Source organism: Sprattus sprattus (genome assembly GCF_963457725.1).
Source record: "Sprattus sprattus genome assembly, chromosome: 6".
In the NCBI taxonomy this organism is placed as follows: domain Eukaryota; kingdom Metazoa; phylum Chordata; class Actinopteri; order Clupeiformes; family Clupeidae; genus Sprattus; species Sprattus sprattus.
The window spans coordinates 19,865,077-19,887,207 of record NC_137925.1 but is presented as its reverse complement, the minus strand read 5'-3'; the positions used below and the strand labels follow the sequence as shown (position 1 = coordinate 19,887,207).

At 46.9% G+C, this 22,131-nt stretch overlaps 1 protein-coding gene across 1 annotated transcript in view; it reads right to left on the bottom strand.

The window, feature by feature from the left end:
- atrx (ATRX chromatin remodeler) overlaps window positions 1-22,131 on the bottom strand; it is a 46,882-nt gene that overhangs the window by 16,614 nt on the left and 8,137 nt on the right. Inside the window, exons 11-30 of the mRNA XM_080840889.1 lie at window positions 20,621-20,769; window positions 19,885-20,058; window positions 19,497-19,617; window positions 18,433-18,532; window positions 17,823-18,041; window positions 17,326-17,467; window positions 16,382-16,494; window positions 15,948-16,094; window positions 15,523-15,700; window positions 15,057-15,194; window positions 14,691-14,866; window positions 14,306-14,423; window positions 12,033-12,172; window positions 11,648-11,742; window positions 11,328-11,470; window positions 10,360-10,501; window positions 9,977-10,077; window positions 7,851-7,959; window positions 7,459-7,636; window positions 6,302-6,493 (exon numbers count right to left, since the gene is read on the bottom strand). Coding sequence (XP_080697015.1) covers window positions 6,302-6,493; window positions 7,459-7,636; window positions 7,851-7,959; window positions 9,977-10,077; window positions 10,360-10,501; window positions 11,328-11,470; window positions 11,648-11,742; window positions 12,033-12,172; window positions 14,306-14,423; window positions 14,691-14,866; window positions 15,057-15,194; window positions 15,523-15,700; window positions 15,948-16,094; window positions 16,382-16,494; window positions 17,326-17,467; window positions 17,823-18,041; window positions 18,433-18,532; window positions 19,497-19,617; window positions 19,885-20,058; window positions 20,621-20,769 — 2,875 coding nt within the window. The remainder of the gene's footprint in view (window positions 1-6,301; window positions 6,494-7,458; window positions 7,637-7,850; window positions 7,960-9,976; window positions 10,078-10,359; window positions 10,502-11,327; window positions 11,471-11,647; window positions 11,743-12,032; window positions 12,173-14,305; window positions 14,424-14,690; window positions 14,867-15,056; window positions 15,195-15,522; window positions 15,701-15,947; window positions 16,095-16,381; window positions 16,495-17,325; window positions 17,468-17,822; window positions 18,042-18,432; window positions 18,533-19,496; window positions 19,618-19,884; window positions 20,059-20,620; window positions 20,770-22,131) is intronic.

The following is a 22,131-nucleotide window of genomic DNA, read 5'->3' as shown; positions in this document are numbered from 1 at the left end:
AAACTGAAACACCCCCCCCCCCCACTCCAGACGCCTTCAACTCCCCCACCCTGCCCCCCCTCAAACTTTGAGAGGGACTCATTTAAAGCACATCTGGGCCGGCAGGCTTATTAAGGGCCTGGTTCCTGCTCTCCTAATTACCTGTGCGGCTGGGGCCGGTTCCCCGTTCCTGGGCTCAAACGCAGCGCCAGGGGCCAGGAGCCCCAGCAGCAGTAGCAAATTACTGCTTTCCCACCAACAGCCTGCTGAGAGAACAGCCTCCTGCCAGCCCTTCAACCCCCCACACCACTACCAGCACTGCCATCGCTCTACTTTCTGCATCTTGGGTGGACACACACAGACACACACACACACACACAGCCTTAGGGTACATATGTGACGAATGAGGCCCGAACACTAGACTCCCGAGTTGAAAGACACTCACATGCCTACATATCCTTATACAAATGCTCACACACACACACACACACACACACACACACACACACACACACACACACAACCAGATGCACAGTACAGAGGCAAAACGATTCAAACATAAAATCACCCTCCCCCACCCTCACTCAAGTACTGCAACACACAGTGAATCAAAAACCTCATACATACCCAAATATGCTCACACACACACACACACACACACACACACACACACACACACAAAGCCTCCCCATGGGGCCCTGAGTGACTGCTGAACCCCGTCAGTGCTAAAGCAAGCACCTGCGGGCAAAAAAAGAGGTTTCCTCGGTGACGCAATCTGCTTTGATGTGAATTGATTCAAGCCCAGTGACTACAATGATGATGACCTCGATGATGATGATGATGATGCTGATAGCAGTCTAGCCGGTAGGTCATGTCTGTTCTGCATCCGTACGTCACCCACGTGCCTCACCTAGTGTTCACCCAGAAATTAGGTGTTACTGTAAAAGTGTTGCGCAAAACAGCCCCCCCCCCCACACACACACACACACACACACACACGCTTCGTTAACAGATATGTAAACAAGTCAATGCCACAAGTGCATTTTAGGTGATGAGTGTTCACCCAGAAATTAGGTGTTACTGTAAAAGTGTTGCGCAAAACAGCCCCCCACACACACACACACACACACACACACACAGTAAACTCTCCCATAGAGGCCCAGCAGCATGAAGAACTCATGGCGTGATCAAACATCCCACCTGTACTCCAGCGCACTCGTACCTCCCACCCTCATCAAACACATGACTCAGAACACACAAAACTAAGATCAACTGCTGCTAGTCTAAGGAACCTCAAGGAGACTGGCGAGGGGTTGGGAGGGCCGGAAGGGTCGAGTGGCGGTGTGTGTGTGTGTGTGTGTGTGTGTTGTGTGTGTGTGTGTGTCTGGCCCAGAGCAACTCTTCTTTGTCATTAGGGCACAGGCACTTCGCGTTGCTTCCAATTAAAGCCCCTTCTCTTCATCCTCTTCCTGTCTGTCCCTTTTTCTTTTTCTTTCTCTCCCTCCCTCCCCCTTTCTTTCTTTCTTTTTTCTCGTGCCTCCCTGGTGCTTCAGAGGACGCAGGGCATCCATCAGAGGGTCAGAAATAATGACCTCTCATCAAGTGGGTGGGGATGGAGGGGAGGGAAAGAGGAAGAGAGGAGGAGGAAGAGAGGAAGGAGAAAAAGAACAAGACAAGAAGATGACCTTCACAGACCTTGTAAGTCGAGAAGGAGAGGAAGCAGCAGTGAATCAGTTTCAACAGATGAGGACAGGACCACAGTGAGATGCATGCCCTTATCTGCCAAGTGTGTGTGAGTGTGCGTGTGTGTGCGCGCGCATGCGTACATGTGTGTATGCACAAGAGAAACTGAACTTTTGTGTTTGTTTGGGGGGATATTGACTGGACTGCACAAGCCAGAATGTCTGCGTTTTTCTTCTACCAAAATGATACCCAATCAGAAGCACATCCCATGGAACCAACCTTAAAGCCCAACCCTTTCGCTGATCTTGCTATTGTGGGTCACACAGCTGCAGCACCAAGACGCACCAGATCCACCTCACTGAGCAGAGCTCTGCTGTTTGTTTCCTGCCCTGTTATAGTGCTCACATCTCTCGAGGCAGCAACTGACCTGAGATCAACTTTAAAACATCCATCCTCCACAGATGCATAGAGATCAACTTTAAAACATCCATCCTCCACAGAAGCCTAGAGATCAACTTTAAAACATCCATCCTCCACAGAAGCATAGAGATCAACTTTAAAACATCCATCCTAGACAGAAGCATAGAGATCAACTTTAGAACATCCATCCTAGACAGAAGCCTAGAGATCAGGCAGTCATGTGGGTTCATTCACCATTTTTTGATTTATTGTCTTATTTTGATTTATGTTTGATATATACGTGCCTATAATGCCTTTTTTTAGGTTGTATAGCCTTTTTCAATCTGGCAGGGGGACTGCCAATGGAAACTAGCCTTTTGGCTATAATTGGGTGCATTTACAACTAAATGTTCATGAATGTACACAGTCCCTCTTGATCAAATAAACAAACTGATTGATTGATTGATTGATCTGACATAGAAGCCGACTTGGAACGAGCTAATGCTGTCCGTTCCGATCTCCCTGCTGCTAATGCGCAAGGCTACGCCGCCCACATCTCCACCGAAAGGCTAGCAACGGTGGCCAGTTGCACCTTGTATGAGGTGTAGAGGTGCAGACAGCCTGAAACTATGTTCCGTGCTGTAAACTTGGAGCCGAGGGGGCCATGCTGCCACGAGGTGGAGATATGACTAAGAGCTCTGAAGGATGACTGACTCATCGCCGGTGCTATGTGGGGAAAAAAGACAGCCAAACAGATTCCAGTCAGCATGCTGGGAAAACGCATGGCTACCCCCCCCCCTCCCTTCACTCTTATCCAAGAAGCCCTCACACCAGAACTGCCCTCACACACACACACACACACACACACAAACAAACTCACTAGGTGAAGCCGACCATGATTCACCTGTCCTTGGCAGGCTCCAGCGGTGATGACCGGTGGAGAATTCAAAATGGCTGCCAACGGGGCTTAGAGTCTGCTCTTGACAACCTAGCTGAGAGGACACTGTTCATTCTCTCTCCCTCTCTCTCATAACAAACCGGGAATGCTACCAAATACAAGGAAACGTGTCAACGAACACTCACCCTAAACCAGTAGACAGAGGCACTAGCTCATTTTAACCATCACTGATGGCAATTTTTTGGACCATGGGGTATTACCCAAGTGCTTTGAACTATTGCTCATATACTCAAGGCTGTTAGATAAAAGACCTCAGCTACAGTTCTTTCACGAACATATTAAATATTTAAGATCAATAATCGACCTCTTTGGTCATCCAACATGTGACTTCACTGGAATCGTTGAGGTGTGACGTAGCCAATGTAGTTGGATTTGGATCCTTGACTTAAAACCAATGAATGAAGGCCTGGACGTGTGTTCAGCCAATACATTTTTTTTTTGGGCGCAAGCATTGGAAGCATAAGAAAGTGGACTAATGTCTCTCCCTCTCCCTCTCTCACACAGATATTAAGCACATAACTTCAATAACTTCAAGCACTCGACTCTGTTAACATCTAAACACTGTGTCGGAGTCAATGCCTTTGAGCAAGAATAAGCCACTTTTACGACTTGGGCTAAACACTCCCTGCAGTAGTGATTAGGAACCAGGAGCGGGAAAGGGAAGAGAGTCAAGTGGAGAGGAGAGTAGAGGGAACAGAGTATATGTTGGTTCTCACTCACACTCAAACACATAAACACAAATACATACACTATCTCTCATGCGCACACACAGCAGATGGGTTGTGTGTGAGCGAGGTTGTTTAAACGAGAGGCAGGTAAATTACCCCAGCACAAGCGCCGCCCACGAGCCCAGCTGTGATCAGCTGGACACGCCATCAGAGGGAGCGTCGGCTGCCCATAAAACACAGCAGGGGGTGTGTGTGTGTGTGTGTGTGTGTTTTTCAGGCTGTCACAGGCGCACCTGCACGGGGTCGTGGGGTTCCATCAGGTAAACAACCCAGTTTATCGCCGTGAGTAAAGCGGGAACACATTGCTGGCCTCTCCCCACCAGAACCAGAGGATGTTAGGAGAGCGTAAACAAAGCAGAGGTTAGCGATGACCGTAGGGGAAAGCCATGTGGACTGCAAAAGGTCGCCCCCCCGCCCACCAAACAACAGTCGAATTCAAAAACAGAGTCAATAAAAGCTCAAACAACCAAACAACCACCGGAGTCAATAAAGACTAAGGCCAGTTGCGGCACAGAGCTGGCTGCCGAGATGAAAGCCCAATGAAGCTTCGCTGTGTTTTAGATGGAGTCAGCTCAGAGCTATGACTGTAAAACAGTGGTCAGATAAATGCCTGCGTAAATGTGTGCGTGAGTGTTTGTATACTCGATCGAACGCGGTGCTTAAATGTTTAGTGTGTCGGTTGTGAGTGAGTGCCTGCTTGTGTTTGTGCGGAATGGTTTAAAAAATAAATAAATAAATACAAATAAACGAGTGCACTGTGGGATTGTGCTCAGGGACCGCGGCCAAGGCCGAGAGGAGAGCCGAGGTTCAGGGCCCCATACGGCCCGGTTCTGGCCTGGCGTCCGCCGCTATCAGACAGGTGTGGGTGGGATGAAGCGTTATTAAAACACACTGATGGAGAGACTCCGCAATCAGAGAAAAATGCCGGAAGGTTAGCCACCTGCGCCGTCACCTGTGGCGGCCCCTTCTTGTTTATTCCCCAATAGAAACGTTTAATGGAACATCTTGACCCGAAACTCCTCTTAACCGGCAGGCCAGGTTGGCGGCGGTGCTCTGGGCTTCACTCTGCACTTTGTGAGCGCAAAGCAGCTGTATCGTGGTTTGGATTAGCTGTTTACAGCATTACATGAATCAAGCGCAGATCTCCACATGTTTTGCTTTGAATGCACACAGAGAGGGGTTTTAATAGAACGTCTTCATCCCGAACCCATAAGAATGCTGATGGGTGCAGTGCTCATTACAAAGGCAGGGCATTTCATAGGACCGTACTGACATATGCTCAGCATTCTCTGGAGGTTTGAACAAGCATGTTGCATGTAGGGCCAATAGTTTTCCGCGTCAAAAAAAAGCAAATTCCGTGTCACGTTTTTGGTAATTCCGCGATTCCGCGTCAAAAAAATTAAAACAGCCGTATAATGCCTTTCTGCACGTTAACTGTATGAAAAACTTTGTTGATAGTGATGTTGCCTAGCAACGCTGTTTGCGTGCGTGCAGCACCCACAGTTAAGATACTGTCGAGTTCAGTTTGTCGCTAAGTAGTTGACCATACTGTGCCTTATACATTTCCAATGCTTAAATCATCATTGTTCGACCTGTATGTGAGGCATTATGTGCATACTTAATGAAAGTAAGGGTTTTCATGAAGTTGCTTCTGTAATAGATCGTGTATTAATAAATACCAAATTTTGGGCTACCTGCTCGTGCTATTAGTAGTGATTAGCATGATGCTAAGCGGAGATTTAGCTATGTTCTGTTCTTATGTTGATACGCTGTAATAAAGATGGGTTCAATCCTGTTAAGATTTCGACTGGATGAGATATGAATGACATCCATGTTGCCTAGTGTAATGTCCACTATGATATGTATCTAGTAATATTAGTTGTGTAATTGTTATTGTGTAGCAATAAGTCATGGTAATGTAATTCAGTGCAGTTCTAATTAGTCCCCATAAATTAGACTGCTTGGTAACTCAGTGAATAATACGTGCCCTTCTTAGATTGTTGTTTGCCAGCCATCAACACAACAGAAGACTTAACATTTTTAGTTTTTAATGCGATTGGGAAGATGAGCAAATGAACGTGACTACCCTTGAAAAGGGGGGCGTGGCCGGCGCAGAGTTCAGTGCAGACGTGACATTTTCTGACCGCTTTTGTTCTTTAATTAATGTTTGTTCATTGTTGCGATCGTTGTTGTGTTTATTTGAAAGACATTCAGTCTTACAGGGTAAGATACAGGGGGTTTTGGGCGATTTTGATGCACAAAATTATGTTTCCGTTTGAAAAGTTGCAATTCCGTTTTCAGTGGTCCATTCCGTTTCAGATGGTCCATTCCGCGTATTCCGTCCGTTTTCCGTTTTCGCGGAAAACTATTGGCCCTATGCATGTTGATGACCTGTGTGGGAGAGACTGCAGGTGGGGATAGGGCTGGGGGGGGGGGATACTGTGCCCGTACACACACCCACACGTTCACAGAACACACACACAACTTGCTTCATGAACACACAAACTCTTACTTTCTCATATACATACACACACACACACACACACACACACACCTTTGGCAGCACTGGCGTGGAGCGTTTCCCCTTCTTGCTGGTGGGGTCATCCAGCAGCTCCGGCTCGAAGGTGTACAGCTCGGTCAGCTCGTTCATGGTGAAGTGGCGTTCGATCTGCTGCTGGTCCACCACACGGAATGACAGAGACTGCTTGGCCACCTGACGGTCGTAGATCTTCTCTTCCATGGTTCCCTGGGGGATAAAGTGTGCGGGGTCAAGATTTGGGAAAGGTTAAGTACTTCCTAAACTGAACAGACTTGATTGAAATGAATTAACAAACAAACTAATTAAAACAATTTGAATGTGGGTTTTGAGACTGTAGATAGTCAGGATTTAAGGTTTCTCAGGCAGACCCAGGGCTCACACTCACTAACGGAGGTGACCTACTGTGTGTGCAGGCCAACCTGCTCTACCATCTCACCTCTACTGGGTGCATTAGGCCAGGCTGTAGGAGAGAGAGTGAGAGAGAGAGAGAGGGAGAGAGGGAGAAAGAGAGAGAGAAAGAAAGAGGTAGAGGGGGAAAGAAAGGGAGAGGGCGAGAGAGAGAGAGAGAGAGGGGGAGAGAGGTAGAGAGAGAGGGGGAGAGAGGCAGAGAGAGAGGGAAAGAGAGAGAAAGAGGGAGAGAGAAAGAGAAAGAGAGGGCGAGAGAGAGAGACTCACAAGAAAAACAGACAGACGGAGGGAAAGAAGAGGAATGAGAGCAAGGGGGCGAGTGAGAGATGGAGAGACAGAAACAGACGGCCTCAGACAGCACCTCTCGCTCCGGTTACCCGCGCATCTATTCAGAGTCAGCCAGGCGTGCGGCCCAAAAAGCCTCTCCTCTCCCCCAAACCACCACCCCACCGCTCCCCTCCTGCCCTTTTGCCCCGCCATGTCTCCTTAGCATGACAAACGCTAATGGAGGACACCTCCACCTCCGCCACGGCCCCTTTCAGACGCCACAAAAGACGCCTTGTCCCAGGGAAGCTCTATTACATAGGGGGCAGGCAACCCCTGCAACTGGGCTCCGCAAGAAAGGGGGGGGGGGGGGGGGGGGGGGGGGGGGCAGCTCTCTTTTCCTCCAAAAAAGGGGTGATTAGATCAGGGTGGGGTGGGGTTGGGGAATGGGGTTGAGGAGGAGGAGGAGGTGGTGGTTTGGGGGGCATGAGAGGTCTTACCTGAGCCAAAAACCTGTAGACAAACACAGGCCTGATTTGCCCGAAGCGGTAGACGCGGAAGATGCTCTGGATGTCATAGGACGGGTTCCAGGACGCGTCGAAGATGATGACCCGGTTGGCCGCCACCAGGTTGATGCCCAGAGAGCCTGCTCTGGTCGAGATGAGGAAGAGGCGACCCCTAGAGAGGATGACGAGGAGGGGAGGGGGGTGAGAAGAGCGTTATAGTATTGATATTAATGGATTCAAATTCTGACCCTGCAGCATCTGGATCTTTACATCAGTTGGTGCTTCTTGAAAATGCTGCATTTTAACTGGTGTATGTAATAGAGAATGTGTGTGTGTGTGTGTGTGTGTGTGTGTGTGTGTGTGTGTGCATGGGAGGAGTTGTTTACCTAATATTGCTGGTATCGTTAAAGTCCTCTGCCCATTTCTTCCGGGTCATGGCGCCGGTGGATCCATCCAGGCGATAGTAATCAATGTTCCGGAACCACTTCCCCTCTCCTTCAGCCCAACAATCAAACAATCAAACAAACAAACAAGAAAACAAAAACATAGCAACCGTTATCAACCGTTAGCAACCCAATTGGTGTTTTCTCTTTGAGTTTCTCACTCTTGATCATGCCGTCCTCCTTAGTCTCTGAACATCACACCCTCGTAAAAATCAGACTTTCATGCAGCCTTTCCAAAGAAGGCGCCTTAACACTGGCTGAATGGAATCAGAGATCAGAGCAGCCCTGGGCACAAAGCTGGAATGTAACGGCAAAAACAACCGTTAACATTCATGTTGCAAATAGTTGTTAACTGTTGGGCCTCCGCTGCCAGTCTTTATGGCTTGCCAAAGCACATTGGTTCAGATTAGGCTTATATAACTATGCATTAGCAAAACATTGCAGGAAACTCCGGTTTATTAGTGCCAAATGAACTGGCTGACAGGTTCTCAGCAGTGTGTGCTTATTCTGAAGGAAGGGGGTTGGCCACACACACACACACACACACACACACACACACACATATATATTAGACAAGCAAGCGAAGACAGACACACACACACACACACACACACACACACAAAGGTGACTAATACAAGCAGGCACAGAAACACACACACACGCAAACAAGAACGTACATCTTTCATGACCTCACACACACATGCACAAATCACCCAACACATATCTCTGGCCAACTCACAACACACTCTCCTCACGCATGCAAGCTCACGCTCCCCTTCCCTCCACACACAAACTCTCTCTTTCTTTCTTCAACACACACATTCTCTCTCCCTCTTCCACACACACTCGCTCTCGCACTCTTCCACACACACACTCGCTCGCTCTCTCCCTCCCTCTTCCACACACACACACACACACATTCGCTCTCTCCCTCCCTCTTCCACACACACACACACACACACACTCGCTCTCTCCCTCTTCCACACACACACTCTCTCTCCCTCTTTCACACACACAGATAGGTGGCTGTGTTGAGAGCGGCCGCCTGCTCTTTAATATTGTGTCTGCCCCCTCCTCATGTTCATAACTAACATTTCAGTATGGTTCCAATTACTTCACTGTGATCTTTTCATTACAAATTGCAAACCCTTAAGCAAACATTTTTTCGTGGAATAAAAAAAAAAAACTCAAGGTCTAATCATTTTCAAAATGAAAGCAAAAACAGCTGTGGTGCTTTAATTAGGAACATGACCTTATGCTAGAGGCTGTGTGTGTGTGTGTGTGTGTGTGTGTGTGTGTGTGTGTGTGTTTGGGAGTTTGTTTGTCTTAGTCTCAAATGTGTGCAAGACTGAAATAGTTTGAGATCCTGCAGTGTAAGTTGCTGCTTGTGGTCTGTCTCATAAAAAATTAAATAAAAAGAAATAAAATAAACAAAACAAAACAAACCTGGGGACACACACACACCACTCACACACCACACAGAGGAGTGCATGACAAGTTAATCTCTGCAATGATGTCTGACGAGCCCTCATCACCCTCAAGCTCAGCACAGCTATCAGAGCCACAAAATAAAAACAAACGACAAACACTCACAGAATAGTTAATGTCTTAGGGGGTTTGTCCAAAGCGACTACAAAGCATCTTCGAAAGATCTAGAAGAAGAAGCCGACCCTGACATCTCACCCTTCTGTAAAGATGCCATGAACACAAAACTGAACTGAGCTGGGCACCGCGTCTCTTCTAAGAGAGTCTGAGAGAGAGTTCACTGGTGGTGAGAGAGTTCACTGGAGTGCAGAGGTGCTGCTGCAGTGCATGTTCCATTACATTGGGTGACCATGGGGCGTGGGCTAGGGGCAGGAGGCTGGCATGGGTGCCCATGGGTCAGGAAGCTGGCATGGTGTGGCACAGTTGAGAGGGCACTGAAGGTGGGCACCTGCAGGCACGTGCTAGTGCCACTGGCCTGCGTGTGTGTGTGTGTGTGAGCAGTCCTTTAATATTTTGTCTAAGAAACAAAAAGCCCCAAACACACAGCAGGCTGTTTAAGAAGGTGATGGACTGGGGTGGACTACCTTTGTATGGAGACTCCTTCCCCTCATCTTTGGCTCGACAGGAGAGCTCCAGGAAGTCTTCTATCAGGTCCAGAGAGATGAGGGACTGACTGAACACCAGACTGCAAATCACAACATGGAGGGGTGTTCAAATATGTAGCACTTGCATACATACAATATAACAATGCAATAGATCACAAAATTACTTTTTACAAAGGGAGAATAAGGGAAAGGGAAAAGAAGGGAGATTGCCTTTCTTAACCCTGCAGGGCCCCTCTGCAACCTTCCATTCTTCTCTCAATTTTTTTTTAAACAAACAAAACAAACAAACAAACAAACAAACAAACAAACAAACAAAGGCACACAGGTATGACCTTCATTTGTCATGTGTGAGAGAGACTCACACTTTTTCCTCCATCTCTTCGGCCATGCGTAGGATCTCAAAGAGAAGCGAAATCTTTCCGGAATGTGCCAAGATCTCTGCATCCGCCTCAGTCACAAAGTCCTTGTGCCAGTCCGGAGAGAAGGTATTGGAGGGGACCCTTGCTGTGGATCAAAGGTCAAAAGGTCAAACCAGGTTAAATGAGATGAAGCAAACCGAAGGGTCAAAGGTCAAGCCAGGTTAAATCAGATGAGGAAAACCAAAAGTCTCGGGAAGGTCAGAAAGGGAAACCAAATGTGGCACAAAAAAATGACTCCCTCCGCATTTGTGGAGCAGACATGAACATTACTGTTACTCAGAAACACACACTGGCCAACACAAGCACAGATGGATGGATGGAGCTGCTGCCACTCATTCTCACCAACACCAACATGACCATTTAGCCCACATGTTTCAAACTCAAGGCCCACGGGCCTGATCAGGCCCGACAAGCCATTTAACCTGGCCCGCCAGCTCCTCAAAATGTTGCAAAAAGTTCCATTCATTTGAATGAGCAACATTGAAATTTCAATTGGCTCCCCTTATTTTCCCTCAGGATTAATAAAGTATCCATCTATCTCCTATTAATCTATCTATCAGAGCTCGTCTGCTCCAGCCGCTGGTATGTCGAACGCACAACAAATACTGCAAGTCGCACAATGCACTGTCCCCGCGTTGGTAGCATACATCAATTTAGGCCTGCGAGTGCTTGCCCCACTGTCCGGCCCTCGACTTTGATCCATTTCTTTTATTTCGGCCCACTGTGTATTTGAGTTTGACACCCCTGATAGGCCCTTGACACGTGTTGACAGTTCTCATCAGTTTGTTTTTTTAAACTCACTAATTCTGAGAAAATACAGACAGCTGGCTGTGGATTTGGACTGAACATCTTTAAACTGGCTGGCGTTTGGGCCCAGTCTGAAATGTTAAATGCAGTGATGGTGCCCTTACCCTCCTCGACGGGTTCGGCCCGGTTGCGGCTCTCCGGGTTGCCACCGCGTGAGCTGGTGTTCCACTCCTTGATGACCTCCAAGTCGTCACTGTCCGAACCCCCCGAGCTCTGTTTCTTCTTCCCCTTCCCGCGAGCCTTCTTCCTGGGGGGAGAGAGACGGGCAGAGAGGGTTGAGATGATTCATTTGTGTGCACACACACGCACAGTTGCCACCCACTCCAACATCATCACATACATGATGGAAGAGTTTCACAATCATATGCAAAGTAAAGTGTGTGTGTGTGTGTGTGGGTGTGTGTGGGTGTGTGTGTTCTCTTACTTCTTGGGCGCATCGTCCTCAGAGGTGAAGCTCATAGAAGACTCCTCCGTGTCCGAGGCAATGAACTCCTCCATGCTGTCCTCGTCGAAGTAACCCTGGCAACCACACAGCAAAAGAGACCAGATTTCACATTAGGAAAAGACATGCAGACAGACTGACAGACACATGGATATGAAGCGAGAGCAAGCATGTGCTCTCTCTGTCTGTCGGTCTGCATAAAACAAGGTAACGATGATGAGAATTTGAGCATGGGCCCTCTACCTTGATTGAAGCAGACAGAGACAGACAGACAGACAGACAGACAGACAGACAGACAGACAGACAGACAGACAGACAGACAGACAGACAGGTAGAGATGATGGGATTGTAAGCGTGGGCCCTCTACCTTGTTTTCTTTGCTGATGTAGTCCAGCTGCAGACACCACGGATGAGTCCAAATCCTGCTCAGCATCTGGAAGTCCTGGAAGAGTTTGGTTCCGGCCCGGCCTTTGCTCCCCTCCATTGCACTCCCCGCACTCCCAACACCTGAACACGCACACACACACGCAGAGGTTAGGTCGGGTTCAAAATCAAAACACACACACACCTCACAAACTTGCTCATTTTAAATAGGATGGTACACAAACTTTCACATCTGCATTTTGACAAGGGTTAGAGAGTGGGCAAACACAAACACACCTGCCTGTCAAGCATATGTGTGCAGGGAAAAACATGACTGTGTTCCAGGCAGCCAGATTCTTAGTGCGTGCACACACACACACACACACACACACACACACACACCAACACCTGACCTGGACACAGGTTAGATAGCAGGAGATACACACACACGCGCCATACGCACCTGAGCACACAGACACGCATACACACACACCTGTTCAGAAATCTGTGTGCGATCCACAAGGCGGCTACACTTCAATGGCAAACTTAAAACACCAGCTGGTATGTCCAACAAGCACACAGTCCAACACACTCACATGACAGCCTAGCACAGTGGATCTTTCTAGAGAATGGGGTAAGTGGAAACACACACACACACACACACACAAACAGCATCAAATAAAATACTTGGCTTAAACTGGTCTCCTCAGGGTCATGCTTGCTTTGTGCACATCCCCCAAGACAGCTTTCAGAGGAAGACGCAGATTTCATCTACATGGGGGGTTATACTGTGGTTGGTCTGTGTGTGTGTGTGTGTGTGTGTGTGTGTGTGTGTGTCTGTCTGCCGAGAACAGTAAAGTCTGGCTGTTTTGGGCCAATGGTCCCGACAGTGCAGACAACAACCTGGGGGTCCATACCAGCAGCCACAACAGCTTTGCATCAGTGAGGGGAGCTCGGTATGCGTATGCGGGTGGGTGTGTGAGTGTGTGTGTGTGTGCGTGTGCGTGTGTGTGTGTGTGTGCAGCTAATGAGCCCCTGGCTGGAAAATTCTCCCAGAGCTCTTCATTACAGAGGGGACGTGGGAATCTGCACAGATAGCCCACGGCTGTATGCCAGCTGCCACACCACCTCAGACACACACACACACACACACACACACACACAGCTGCACAGTGGTGCCTCAGTCTAACTTCAGTCTAAGCCATAACATGACTAAACCACTTAATTCAATCCTATGCTGCAGAGAAAAACAATGAATAGGAGACACACACACACACACACACACACACACACACACACACACACACACACACACACACACACACACACACAGGGTGAGGGAGAATGAAAATAATCTACATCTCTTAAGCCATGATCTCAAAACTGCCAATATAGGATTTCTGCCATGATCTGCCATAGGGGAGGAGAGAACTAACGCAACCCTGCACAAGCTATAAAGGAAGACAGAGAAGAGAACACGAATTAAAGAAGGCAAGAAAGAAACAGAAAAAAAGAGAGAGAAAAAGACTATCTAACCCTCCCTGGATTAGGACAAGTGGTGAATGGGAGAGGGGTGAGGGGAACTGGACTGCACAAGTGACACTAGACCAAAGGGCTTCCAAGGGGAACAGGACACTTCTCACAATCTCACCTTTAACAAGCCACCTCTGACACCAGTGTCTGCCAGGCTCACCACACACACACACACACACACACACACACACACACACACACTTCCCAGGAGGGAGATCTTCTATCACTTGCTTCAGTCTCTCATTTAATTTATTTAAATTTTCCTCTATTTTCCCCCCGACTCTGTTGCTAATTGTATGAACTCAGTGACCGAGCCTGACCCAAAAGAACCTGCAGACAACGGCACCGATCGGGCTCGCGCACGGATCAGGGCTCGCGCACAGCAGGGATTAGGAGCAGGTTCTTTCCAGAGCTTTCCAGTGCTATCTGAAAGTGCTTTTGAATACAATTGTCGGCTAAATACCAGACCTTTTCCATAGCAGGCTGTGAAGAAGCTGGTGGGGCTGGTAGGACAGACTTGTGAAGAGTTCTAAGTGTAGCAGTAGAACTTACTTGAAAACCATTCCATCTATTCAGGCCATGTTAGTGTGTGTCTCTGGTTTAATGCTTCCTACTGCTGTTTTAACTGTGCTGTTGTTTTCTTTTGTTTTGTTTGCAGAGTCCAAATAATGGTGAGAGAAAGACAACATGTCCTGTCATGGTGGAACAATCCAGTTCAAGTCTAGTTTCTAGATTCAGACGTACTTGTGAAGTTCTCCAGGTAGTGACGGTAGAGCTTGGCCTGGATAGTCGTCATGCGCACCGCCAATACATATTCGTGCTTCGGGGGCAGGAACTTGGTCAACGCTGTATAATCTCGTCTCTGTGTGTACAGAACAAACAAACTAAGCATGGAGATGTGTTGTTGTTGATCATAACATCAGAGTACTTATGATTTTAATGTCATTCATTTAAATATACATACTTAGAAAGTTAAGACAGAAACAGATCGGTGTGAGTGGGTGAGTTAGTGGGTGAGTTAGTGGGTGAGTTAGTGGGTGAGTTAGTGGGTGAGTTAGTGGGCGAGCGAGTGGGCGAGTGGGTGGGCGAGTGAGTGAGTGGGTGGGTGAGTAAGTGGGAGATAAAGTACCTGAACACATCCTGCCAGCATCTCATAGAGGATGTGCGCCCTCTTCTTCATGAGTCGCACGTCTACGGCGGTGGAGTCCGCACACTGGCCATTCTGCATGGGGTTGATGAAACGGTTCCTGAACTCTTTGACGGAACCCAACAGGTTCTCTTTGATGAAGTTCACCATGCAGTGGTCTGGAGGAAGAGGACGCAGAGAGCTTTTGAGCCAGGTGTGGAGTCAGACACAGACGCAGATATGGGGATATAAACATAAACAGAGATGAACTATGTAAACACACACACACCGCAAAGCAACCATTTACTTTAAAGAGGAATTACAACGTTTGACACACACACACACACACACACAGACACACACACTTACACTCAATGAGGTTGTTCTGCAGTGGTGTTCCTGTGAGCACCACTCTCCGGCGGGTCCTGATCTTGTTCATGGCTTTGGAGATGGCCGACGCCTCGTTCTTCAGGATGTGGCCCTCGTCACAGATCACAAAATCAGGGCCTGGGGACCCAGCACAGCAAGGTTGAGGGTGAAAAACAGAACCTCCCTCGAAACACACACACTAAGTCTGGACAAACCGACCTCTCATAGGCCACAATCGGAATATTTCACCAACTTAACAACAAAAAGCTCTCAATAAGTAGCCTGTGTGGATTGATGTACACTCTGATATAAGCATTGTCTACATATAGCCTAAATACTCTATGATCTTCCATGAGGGAAACTGGCAAAAAAGAAAGACAAGTAATCTAAGGCTTTATGCTGTGGTGGATGCCATTATCTCTTATCTTATTTAAATACTTGGATTTCTGGGTAAACCTGGTCCTACCTGGCTCCACCAGGGTCTTCTGGAAGGTCTCCTTGAGCTTTTTGCTCTTGAGACTGCGGCCCATCGTGAGGTTGCGGTACATCTCGTAGCCAATAATCAGCACGCCGCCATCCTCATGCCAGCGCTGCAGGGTGTATGCCCGCTCCTGAGGGCGCTTCACTGTGGCCAGCTCAATCACCTGGGCACAAAGGACGCGCGCACGCACACACGCACACACACACACACACACACACACACACACACACACACACACGGTTATTTAGAATGTAAGAGTTTCCCCTGTTTTGGAGTACAACCGTGAATATTTTTAAGGAGAATTCATTAAATGTAAATACCCAAGATAAATTCAATTTTAATTTTAAATCTCATGTCAAACGAAAAAAGTCATGAAATATCCATCCACGGTACAATGTCAACGTGTGTACCTCTAGGCTCTCCTCGTCCTTGAGGCCGTTCTGCCACTTCTCAAACTCATTCTTCCAGTTGAGGACGGTGTTGAGCGGACACACCACCAGCGCCGTGCTGAAGTTCAGCTTCTCACAGAGCAGCATGGTGTGGAGGAACGTCACCACCTGCAGGACACAGGCCGCAACAGCAGGCACACACATTACATTACATTACATTACAATGCAACGTACCTCAGGGGGGAAACTTGTACTCCATCTCACTGCACTTGCTCTTATTTGTTAGTTATTGTATTTTTGTGTTGTGATACGTTGTCCCCTCGTGGCACCCAACAGGATTTTGTTGTATGCAAATACAATGACAATAAAGGCTCTCAATTTAAATTTTCAATTTCAATGCCATGTTTTGGAGCAGACACGTTGTGTGAGTGTGGTTGATGGGCCACGCCACTCACCTGAAGCGTCTTGCCCAGCCCCATGCAATGGGCCAGGATGCAGCCCGAGCCGCCGGAGGTCTTCTTGGCCTTCTTCACAGACTCAACGCAGCAGTCCCAGATGAACTGCACGCCTACAGAGAAGAACAACGGACAACCGATGAAAACTAGCTAACCAAGCTAATTTTGGTGCATTTACATTTTCTGGGAAAGGTTTATCAATGTACACGGTCCCTTTTCAAATAAATGCATAAATAAAAAACAGGCTGTGACTGCTCCTCCACTGAACTGTTTTAGACTTACAGACTTGGGGTGGGGGGTATTCATGGCACATATAGTGCAACAAACCTTGCTCAATTAATTCATTATAAACAAAAAAAAACATCCAAAAGGTTGAAAGTTTATTTAATAATATGTGTATAGATATATGAACAAGTAAGGACATTTGTGTTTGGTAGATTATTTCTTTGTTGTTACAATGCTTATTGGCAATACATCTTATACTGTTGGAGAGCCTGTTAATTTCCCTTTTAAATGGTGCCACGTTTGTAAGGAACATGCATTTGGGGGATGAGCAGCAGAGCTGAGTATGTGGGTTGCGCAAATAGCGAAATAGCTTATTATGCCATTGACTCTTGTTTGGTGTATTGGATGATTGAAATTTAAAGAAACAAGAGAGAGCGTGCGTGTGTGTGTGTGTGTGTGTGTGTGTGTGTGTGTGTGTGTGTGTGTGTGTGTGTGTGTGTGTATCCATGATTCATTTAGACTGAGGCAAAAAAGCCTTTCTGCTCTGGTCACCTGCTTTAAGCAGAGCCCCTATACTTTCCCAAATCTCTGGAAAACGGAGATTATTCTGAGAGATTAACTACTCAAAACCCGAATCCATCAGGCATGGTTTCCCCCCATTTTCAAAACTTTCAAGGATCCTTAATGAAATCGCCTGAGTCCTTAAAGCGCTCACATACCGTCCACTTGATGAGGCTTGAGCTTAGTGACCAGGTTCCTGTGCACCTGCACCAGCGGTTCTTTCGTCTCCTCGTTCTCGTCCAGCACAAGCTTGGTGGTGATTGGACAGTCCATCTGAGACGCCGCCTCAACCACGATCACCTGGGAGCAACAAAAAAAGAAAGAAAAGAGAAAGAGAGAAAAGTGAGTGCGATCCTTTAGCTGGGGCTTGTCAATTCTGTTTGTTTGTGTGTGTGTGTGTGTGTGTGTGTGTGTGTGTGTGTGTGTATGTATGTGTGTGTGTGTGTGTGTGCGCATGTATGACAGTGCACATGCATGTATGAGTGAGAGTGAAAGCATGTATGAGTGAGAGTGAAAGCATGTGTGAGTGAATGCGTGAGTGAGTATTTGCATGTTAGCGTGTGTGAGAGTGAATGTTTGAGCGTGTGTGTAAGTGTGTGTGCGTGCGTGCGTGTAAGAGTGTGTGTGTGCATGTGCCTACACGTACACTCCTCACCTCTCTGAGTTTTTCCCTCAGAGCCTCCCTCTCAGCGATGCGCTTCCTCCGGTCCTCCTCCTCCTTCAGAGCGTTCACCGTCTCCGATCGCAATTTGTCGTCCTTCAGAATCTTCCGGATCTTCTTGCGACCTTTCGGCGTTCCCTTGTCACTCCCACTCCCACTTCCACTCCCACTTCCACTCCCATCTTCCTCATCTCCTTCCTCATCCTCACCACTCTGCAAATGGAAGACAGTGTTGAGTTTTGAGTGTGTGTGTGTGTTAAGCCCACAGCTAGGGCAGTGGTTTGAATTCACAAAGAAGATTACTTAGCTTCATGACATTCTGACAGACATTTTTCAGGAGACCAAAAGGCTTAAAGAAGATTATTTGAGTTGTTTACTCTGCCCCTCCCTACTATTGGAATTGTAATAGGTTACTGTGACGCACCAAATGATTTACTGTAACATTACGATAATGGATATAGCTACTAAGAAACCCGATAAGTCCCAGTAACGGTACCAGACCCTCAGTAACATTACCAAACCAGATTACATGAACATGATCCTCCAAATGCTTCATGTAATTTAACTTATTTCAAGCACTAGTGCATGATGGGTAAAAAGTAACCTTAGCGCTGGAGGAGTCCTGGACTTTGATGCGGCGGCGCTTTTTCTTCTGCTGCTTGTAACTCCTCTCCTTCTTCGCCTTGGCGGCCTTCTTGGCAGATCTGTGAGGAGAGAGGATTGCTACGTCACTTGAGATCAAAATCTTTCATGAAGAAGTAACGAATATGAACACCTAACCACCATTCTCACCAATACAAGCATCTTTATCATGAAGGATCACTATGCTCACAGAGTTCACTCTCTGCAATCCTTCTTGCATGACTAATTATCTCAGACCCCCTTTCCACCAAGGCAGGGCCAGGTCCAGTTCATACCTGTGGCTACGGGCAGGATTATTGGGACCAACAAGACCAACTAGAACTTTGTGACAGCCATTGAAAAAAAAAAAAGGGGGAAAAGGGGTCTCAGAAAACACAAATTGGCAGTGATTGGAAACAATGACAACTGTGTTTTCAGTTACCATTTAGTTCTAATAGTTTATATTGGGGTCTACCTGTCAAGACAGATTACATATGTGGTAGGGTTGTGTGCATGAATGTGTGTTGTGTGTGTGTTCGTAAGGGTGTGTGTGTGTGTGTGTGTGTGTGTGTGTGTGTGTGTGTGAGTGTGCGTGTGAGTGTGTGCGTAAGGATGTGTGCGTGTGTGCGTAAGGATGTGTGTGTGTGTTCGTAAGGGTGTGTGTGTGTGTGTTCGTAAGGGTGTGTGTGTGTGTGTGTTCATAAGGGTGTGTGTGTGTGCGTGCATGTGTGTTCTTAAGGATGTGTGTGTGTGAGTTCGTAAGGGTGTGTGTGTGTGTGTGTGTGTGTGTGTGTGTGTGTTCGTAAGGGTGTGTGAGGGTGTGTGTGTGTTCGTAAGGGGATGTGTGTGTGTGCGTGCGCGCATGTGTGTTCGTAAGGATGTGTGTGTGTGTGTGTGTGTGTGTTAGTGTGTGTGTGTTCGTAAGGGTGTGTGTGTGTGTGTGTGTTTGTGTGTTCATAAGGGTGTGTGTGTGTGTGTGTGTGTGTGTGTGTTCATAAGGGTGTGTGTGTGTTTGTGTGTGTTCGTAAGGGTGTTTGTTTACCGCACCTGGTTTTTCGTTTGTTGCCTTCTTCCTCAGATGCACTGACTTCCTCGCTAAGAGCAGATCCACTGCCGGAGCTCGACTCAGAACCTTCAAAGTTAGAGTCCGCGGAGTCATCGCTGACCACTGCGTAAACACACACACGCAAACACACTTGACGTGAGCAAGAATAACTACAGTATTTACAATAGATAAGATCATATAGCACCATGACAAATGGAAAAAATAAAAAACCCAGCACCTTCATAACTGCACCTTAAGCTTGCATTTTTATCATTAGCAGATTATTCTCAAAAAAAATCAATGCCAAATGGATTAGAACTAAATCTAAACCCAAAAACATTCTAAAACAATCGAAGATCTTTTGCCCTCAACGTGTGCAGAAGTGCTGACCTTTCCTCTTGCTCTTCTTCTTGCCCTTGTCCTTCTTCCCGCTCTTGCCTGCCTTCTCATCTCCTGATTCGCCCTCGCTAAGCGTCAGCTTGTGCTTGAGCAGGCGATGGCGCCGGCTCTTCTTCTTCTTATCTACGTCGTCATCGGAGTCTGCATCGGAGTCCTCATCGTCTTCTGACAAAAACAACAACAAAAACAAAACAACATGAGGTATATCAGGACATGAAGAACTTCAGAACAACTTCAGTCAGGTAAATATGGCAGTAATGTTGTGCTTGTGCATGTGTCTTTAAAGAGAGTAGGCCACGGTTTGCGTGTGCGTGAAATTGCGTGTGTGTGTGTCTCCCTTTTTTTCTTCCCAAATTAAGTCATTGGCAACTTCAGTGTGTTTAGCATTACTTCTACCGTGAAGATAATGCCACACATTTGTTTACTTAGCATACATTATCCAAATTCTGTGTAGATTTCATAGATTCATCTTTATAATAAAACAATACATCCTTGCTAGTAAATGCTGGTAAAAGGTAAATGATCATTCAAAATTCACATCAAAAGTATGAAAACTTCAACCCTTTTGATTAAGCACCTTCTTTGTTTGCTTGCCACTGACCCCCCCCCCCCCCCCCCCCCCTTACAGCCAACTACCGTTCCACCACAAAGAATGGCCCGTCAGGGTGCCTGTGTGTGTGTGTGTGTGTGTGTGTGTGTGTGTGTGTGTGTGTGTGTGTGTGCTCACCCTCCTCTCCGTTCTCTTCCCCGCTTTCGTTCTTGACCTTCTTGGCTGGCTTTCCGTCCTCCTGCTCCGAGTCGCTGTGCTCCGTCGAGCTCTCCGCCCCTGAGGAGTAAGTGGCTTTGATTTGTGCAAGCAGCATTTTCTTCGCAATTCTGAGGGAGGCAGAAAGACACAGCACAAAAATGTCAAGAGCTGTTAGACGCACACAGCACAACCCACTATTCTGAACACAAACTGCAATGGGAATGGGGGGGGATCGGGGATATTTGACCGAGAAGGATTTTTTTGGGGTCTTTCAAAGTGGCTTGAGGATGGGGACAAAGAAAATTCTGCAGCAGAATGTCGAGAATTCTTGTGCATTCAGTGATACTCAACAGAGGGCGGGTATTGTAAAAATGAAAGACTCTGAACCCACATAAGTCACAGAGGGGTTAAGAAAGAGGAAATATAAAGTTATGAAATGGAAGAGTCAGCGGCGTGGCCTTAATCCAGTAGAAATCACAGGTCACAGACCTGATGCAGTGGGTTGTGAATCGTGACTTAGATGAAGATCAATAGTCAGGTCAGATTCATGCCATTTCAGCCATCTCTGAGGAAGCTCAAACGCTTTATATCACCACTGCAAGTTTAATTCCATGTTTAAGTGGGTAGTTCCCACTAAGATAGTCAAATATATTCTTGCTCTGTGAAGGGAAGCTTCGGCAGTTTTTAGGTTACTGATTCATGTTTCTTTAGATAGTGGTACCAGAGCCAAAATGTGCGGCAGAGGGCCATACATTTTGAGACAATCAGGTTAATAACTGAAGTGACCTTCTTAAATTACACTCATTTTCATAATCTTTTTCATACACTTGAGCCTGTAATTCCATGTCTACTTGCATGACTACTCTGCACCTTTCTAAACCGATATTGTGATGTGTCTGAGGTCTGACATCTATGGAATGCAGGATTAGCGCTGAGCACTGAAGGAGGGACATTGACCAGTGGTCTAGATGGTTAGGGTCTGAGCTCTTTGTAGTAAGGCATTAGATGATATGTACTCATGCAAAGCGGACACTGTTAATACACCATAACCAGTCATTTCAGACTGGGGAAAGATTGTTCCCTTGGCAATGATAATGTAGGCTACAGAGTTAACAGGTAAATTTCCTTAAAAACAGATTTAACTGGAGTCATTTCAAACTACTACCCTGTCAACCAAAAACTATATGCATTTCTAATCGTCACGTTTAAAAACCTCAGATATCCTTGAACACTTGCAAGAGCACTGGTCTATTATGATGTCCAATTTGTTGATCTCAACTTGGTTTGTAGGACTAATTTCACCCCTACTTTAGCTGGCAAAAGTTTACCGTCAACATACTTCCAGAGAAACGTAAAATTGGTCAGGAGTGTCGTACTAGTGTGTTCACAGCAGGTAGCTATCCCCAAAGAATAGCCTGACATAGGGTTTCCACCCATTTCCCTGATAACATTTCAAAACCGTCCCATGACCTTTCAAGGACCTTTAATTC